Genomic DNA, 6,454 nt, shown 5'->3' with positions numbered 1-6,454 from the left:
GCTTCTCAAGCCCTTTCAGCTCAGTCATCAACCTGCATGTGAGTTTTGAGAAGATTCTGGGCCCAGCTTCTCTCAATTCATGAACATCCTTTCCACCAGACACCTAGTCAAGCTCAGTCTAACCCAAGGGCCATTTCATAAGTTTAGAAGTTTGGGGATGATTTGGCCTTTTTATAAAAAGTCTCCAATTACAAGCTTGTTCATTGCAGTTCATTCTACAGGGGTTTCCTTTGGGCTGAATGTAACTGATAAAACTTTAGCTTGTGTGACCACTGTTTATTACAGCAGACAGGGCAAACTTAGATATAAAAGTATGTATTTTTACCAGCCTGGTCTACAGAGCTAGATCCAGGACAGGCTCCAAAGCCACAGAGAAACCCTGTCTCGAAAAACCAAAAAAAAAGAAAAGTATGTATTTTTAAAAACACAGAAAAATTTTTATTTAAAAAAAAGCTGGCAACTCCTGGCCTCTGGTTAGACTTTTTTCATTCCTGCTGCCTATCAGGCAGGCCACATTTGTGGAATTCATGAATTTGTAGAAGTCATTTTCTACTGGTTATCCTTGTATTTTCTGTTTTACCGTGGTTTGTGGATGGTTTAGTCTGTTTTTATTTTTTTTATTTTTTTGAGACAGTGTTTCTCTGTGTAGACGCGGCTATCCTGGAACTCAGACTGTAGATCAGCCTGCCTCTGCTCCCTGAGTGCCGGGGTAAAGGTGTGTGCCAACACTGCCCGGTCATTTAGTCTTCTTGAGATGCATCAGTTGAAGAACAGAACTGGAAGACACCCTAGAGACTTGCGGTCCAAGAAAACCAAGGAGAAGGAAGAGCTTGGCTCTTTGGCCCCAAGGCTTTGCCTTGTATGTATACCCCACTACTGAGCGTATCCGTCTAAAAAACGTCTTTGGCACTACGTTACTCCTCAGCTATCACGCTTCTCTTCACTGCGCTTTTCAGCGACGCCGTTTGACACAGGTACCCCACAAGCCCCGCTGCCTTCATCCTCCATTCCCCACCCAGGTCTCACAAGTCAGCAGGGTCACAGTGCTGTTTTATGACGCCCTCTCTCTGCACGTGATTCTCCTGACTCTTAATTACATCATAATGGGCTCCTCCTCCCAAGAGACCCTGCCTCAGAGTTCTGGCCGCACATCGTCTGTGGAGGACGGAGGGAGCCGACTTTCTAGGTAAGTGATTAGGAGTGGTTAGGCTTGTGGTGATGGGGAGGTGAGGGGACCATCAAGAGGCCTGCTTTTGGCTTGTCCACGCGGGGGAGGGGAGGGTGGAAAAGCTTTCACCACGCGCTTTCTTGTTTTCCTCGTTTGCTCTCATCTGATTGCTTGGATCTGCTCAAAATTTCTGTGTTGGAATATCATCTCCAGTGCAGCAGTATTAGGAAGTGGAACTTTGGGGACTTGGTTAGACAACGTGGGCAGCCCACATGAATAGAATTAGTTCCCTTATGAATGTGGAAGGCTGAGGAGGAGGCGGCCAGCGAGGAAGTAAATGTTCTCCCACAGAGATACTGAAGAGCAGGACAATGAATCCTCTCCAGGTCCCTCAAAACCCAGTAGGGGACACTAGGGTCAGAGTGTGAAGGAAGTCATTTATCAACACTCCAGACTTAGTCTAAAGGCAATTTGAGTATACCTTACTGTGTTGAAGGTTTTCCAAGAGAAATATATATATATATATCAGTAATAAATGACAGGAAAGCCTTCATCGGGGTATCCTTTGAGATTAAGAAACCCCTGCATTAAAAAAAAAATCTTGAATTTTGCAGGCAAATGGATGGAGCTAGAAAACATCATTTTGATTAAGGTAACCCAGACCCAAAAAGACAATTATCACATGTACTCACTCATAAGTGGATTTTAAACATAAAGCAAAGAAAGCCAGCCTACAAATTGGCAATCCCAGAGAACCTAGACAACAATGAGGACCCTAAGAGAGACATATATAGATCTAATCTACATGGGAAGTAGAAAAAGACAAGATCTCCTGAGTAAATTGGGAGCATGGGGACCTTGGGGGAAGGTTAAAGGGGAGGGGAGAGGCAGGGAGGGGAGCAGAGAAAAATGTAGAGCTCAACAAAAATCAATTAAAAAATGAAAGAAAAAAAGAAATTATGTTCTTATTTAAATAAAAGGAGTCAATTTTCCTCAAAAAAAGAAAGAAAAAAAAAAAGAAAGAAAAAACCCTGCATCAGCACCGTTTCTGTGGGACACACTGCAAACAGTGTGCCCTTCAGAGTGAAGTGTGTTTGATGTTGCTGTAAACTTGGAGATACATTCTAAACTCTAGTGATGACTTCTGAGTGGGGCCCAGGCATTCACTACCGCTCTTCTCTGATTTCGCCTTCCTGTAGTTCTTAGGCTGAGAAGGGAAGTGTGCAAATGATAAGGTGGAAAGGTAAACCAGCACCATCAACGATCACCATGCCCTAGAAAACCACTGTGGTCAGTCACTGTTTGGGGTTATTTCCAGAGGTTGGGGATGGGCAGGAGAGAGAATGACCCTGCAATGCAGGGATATACTTAGTAAACGAGAGGTTTCCTTAGAGATCAGGCAGCACTCTATTCTGTTTCCCTGACTCTTTGTTCCACAGCAACTATCAGTGATAAAACCTTGAAATCTAGAATGCACCTCTCTCTCTCTCTCTCTCTCTCTCTCTCTCTCTCTCTCTCTCTCTCTCTCTTTTAAATATTATTTATTATGTGTACAGCAAGCTTGCAAGCCAGAAGGGGCGCCAAGTCTCATTATAGATGGCTGTGAGACACCATGTGGTTGCTGGGGATTGAACTCAGGACCTCTGGAAGAACAGTCAGTACCCTTAACCACTGAGCCATTTCTTCAGCCCTCTGAATGCACCTCTCTTTAAACTGTTACTAATTTGGCAACCTTGCTTTAGCATCTCAACCAACTACAATCTACCATGCTGCCATGGCCTTTCCCTCTGATAGAAAGGTTGACCTTACATGACCCTACTCACTCTCTACTCTTATACTTAGGCATGTCTATTTGCATACATGAGCATGCACACGCATGCATGCATGCGTGCACATACACACAATCTTCCTGTAGCCATGTCCTTCATTCTTCAAGTATTATTTTAGCAACAAAGAAACTGTTAATAAGTATAATTTTTGAAATGGATCTAGGCTCAAGTATGCCTTATCATGCTGGAAGAAAGTACCTGTTACATGAATGTTCTAGCTAAGTGTCATATTTAAGACTCTGGAATATAAAGTTATTTATTCGAGTGATGGGTGATGATATATTATTAAATGATAAAGCTAATAAGTTCTGACACTATTTAGAAGTGAAAAACCAAGGGGAAATTGTGTTTGCAATTGTAATCCCTTTCTAAGTTCTCTACCCCACATGAACAGTTTCCCTACTGACATTTCACTTATGGGCTGCAAGAGATTGCCCCTTGTTTAGTTTGGAATTTCTCTCCCCTCCTGCCCCGTTTTCTGAGACCGCCTGGCTTTCCTGTGAGAAAGCCCTGCTGAGAGGCTCCCGAAAGCCTTTGCAGCTCACTCTGAAATGCCTAGCCATCATCTCAGGTAAAACCAAGCACTCTTTATGAAGAGGTGTTCCATCCACCACCAGCTTGCCCTAAGTCACCCCTCTGGAATGTAGAGAAGGAAGGGCTACATCAACATGACCAATGAGAAGAGAAGCTGAGTGCTCAGAGTTCATTTTCCCACGCAGTCACTCAACTGTGCGGCAAGAGCCCAGGAAGGAATAAAGTGTTGAAAGGGCAAACTATTTGCAAAGCATCACTCAGTGAGCGGCAAAGTGGTCTTTGTACCCAGGCTTATCTAACTACATATTTTAACTTGTAGGTAAGCTTCCCCTTTCCCTACCTGCTAAAGATGCAGCCTACTTCAGAGGCGGAGCAATTTATTTGATATTTACATTTCAGGAACCATCTTCCCTTGATTCCACAACCAGGAATCAGCTTAGTAGTGTAGGGCAATCACTAGTAACTGAGTAGGGATATTTGGGCCTCTGAATCCCTTTCCTAGTTCCTAACCCTCCCTCCTCTCATTCCATTGTTTCCTTTACTTCTTAGTGTCTTAGTTCCTTCAAGATGCTGCAACACACACACACACACACACACACACACACACACACTCACACACTCACGCACGCGCAGACGCACACACTTCATTTCTCATAGTCACAGCAGTTGAGAACCCCCCTGGTGGTTTCTGCAGATCCGTGTAAGGGCATGGATCTATCTAACGAGGGCCCTGATCTTAATGCTTTGACTCTCACTGATCCTACTCCTTAGGATTGGCTTTTCAACACGGAGCTTTTCAGGGGACACAAACATGAGGACTCTAACACTTCTTCATCTCCCTGCCGTCTTCTTCCGTCTGCCCATACATTTATTCTGTTATGTATTGACGGCTTTGATGCAGTGTCAGTGTTAAGGATCTTTTGTCCCTGCATGCTTCACCAGCTGTGGGCAATACAAGAGCTGGCCGCAAGCTGCAGGGACAGCTGGACCTGTGCAGGAGCAGCAGCCTTTCTCGATTGGCTAGCATAACATAGTGAAACTCAATAAGCAAAGAAGGGAGTTTCCATTTACAAAGTCTCTTCTAATTTTTAGCTTCTTGGGGAGGGTGTGTGTGTGTGTGTTCATGCAGTCCCAGCACCTGAGAGATAGAGACAAGCGAATCACTACCCATCAGGTTCAAGGCCAGTCGGGTCAACCCAGCAAGTGTGAGGTCAGTGAGTGTTACATAGAGAGACTCTGTCTCAACAAACAACGTAAGGTGAAAACTAAACACAAGTCCTTCAAATCATGAGTAGAAACGAAACCCATTGGAAAATCCTGACTTACTATAAACCCAGTGTAGGGGTTTTTTCTTGCTTGCTGATTTTGATTTTCTTGAGACAGGTTTTCACCATGTAGCCTGTGCTGTCCTGCAACCCACTGTAACATGCAGACTGGCTTCAACTCCCAATCCTCCTGCCCTTTACTTCCTAAGCACTGGAATTACAAATGTGTAGTGGCAGGCTCAGCTAAACGCTTCTGTTTTTGACAGAGGGCAGCTTGGGTCTATAATCATGAGTTCTGTAGCTAAGACCTCCCCAGTCACACCACGGTCCTATTCGAACATCTGCACTAAGACTATACGCTTTCCTTCTAGCTGAATCATTCCAACTCCCAGGACACCTGCTGCTGTTGATGTGCTCTAAAGAAGGAGTCAACGCACTCGGGCTCGGCTGCTCCCTCCTTCCACGCCAGGACTCACTTCTCACCATGAAGCTGTTTTTTCTTCTTTTTCTCCTTCTTATATGTCTTTCTCAGAAAGTATTAGGTAAGCTGTGAATCCAGCTGGATGGGTGAGGCAGTAGATGACTTTGGAGCCTGGAGTAAACCAAACAAACTCCTAATTCAGGCATGAAATGAAATAGATTCCAAGAATAGGACATGGTTATAAGATACATAATGTATCTGGTCACTGGTGTTGTCAACTTGACAGAGTTAGCATGGTGTAGATGAGGGGCCTCTAGGTATGTCTGTTGGGGGTTATCTTGTTACATTAACTGATGGGAAGAGCCTTGTGCTTCCTGGGCAATGGATCCTGGGCTGTATCAGAAGGATGACTTACTATAAACCCAAGCTGAGCACTAACAGGCATGTATTTGCCCCTCTGCTTCTTCAATGCAACAAGGCCAACTCCCTGAAGCTCCTGTCCATGCGACTTCACAGCCCTGATGGACTGTAGCTTGAACTGTGAGCTAAAATGAAGGCTGCTGTCTCCTTTAGTTACTTTTATCATGGTGATAGGGGAGAAATGAAGGCGGTGTGTAAGAAATACTTTACTTTACAAAGAGAAGCTTAAAGAAATTTTAAAAATGACATCTTTAAGTTCTTTACCTGGTAATAATTAATAATTGTGACAGACAATATTTTGATGTGCCTTTCAGATTACAAATCACTTCATGTGAATGAAAAGAGCAACACCAACACAAATAGCAATAGTGCCAAATGATCATGGCCACTTTCTCTTCCCAAACACCATTTTTTAAAAAGGTTTAAATATTTATTATTATTTTATTTTTAACTTTGTTATTTAAAAAGCCTTGCAAATAAATACCGACATCACACATTAGCATTAGGCAGACCCAAGATCTAGACGACTCAGTGAGCTCTATCCAGTTAGAATAGGGCATTCAGAGCAAAAGCTGGGGAGCTTCACCTTAAATCTTACACTTTCAGTATTGAATATATTTTACACTCTTAGCCATTACTGAAGCCCCCCCAAAAACCATGACAGGATGAGAACCAGAAAAACAGGCTTTATGTCCTCTTCCATGTCTCATGTCGACCGCCTACATCAGTTCTTTCTCATCCGCTATACTCAGTCTTGTGTCTTCTAGCCCTGTTCTACCGTACACACACACACACACACACACACACACACACACAC

At 43.6% G+C, this 6,454-nt stretch overlaps 1 protein-coding gene across 1 annotated transcript in view; it reads left to right on the top strand.

Moving 5' to 3' along the window:
- The first annotated feature begins 1,158 nt into the window (after nucleotides 1-1,158).
- LOC101985172 (beta-defensin 33-like) overlaps nucleotides 1,159-6,454 on the top strand; it is an 8,067-nt gene continuing 2,771 nt past the window's right edge. Inside the window, exons 1-2 of the mRNA XM_005362400.2 lie at nucleotides 1,159-1,186; nucleotides 5,168-5,338. Coding sequence (XP_005362457.1) covers nucleotides 5,206-5,338 — 133 coding nt within the window. The 5' untranslated portion in view covers nucleotides 1,159-1,186; nucleotides 5,168-5,205. The remainder of the gene's footprint in view (nucleotides 1,187-5,167; nucleotides 5,339-6,454) is intronic.

This window comes from Microtus ochrogaster, linkage group LG7_11 (assembly GCF_000317375.1).
Source record: "Microtus ochrogaster isolate Prairie Vole_2 linkage group LG7_11, MicOch1.0, whole genome shotgun sequence".
Lineage (NCBI taxonomy): Eukaryota > Metazoa > Chordata > Mammalia > Rodentia > Cricetidae > Microtus > Microtus ochrogaster.
The sequence above is the reverse complement of the archived record's forward strand: the minus strand, read 5'-3'. Positions and strand labels throughout refer to the sequence as shown.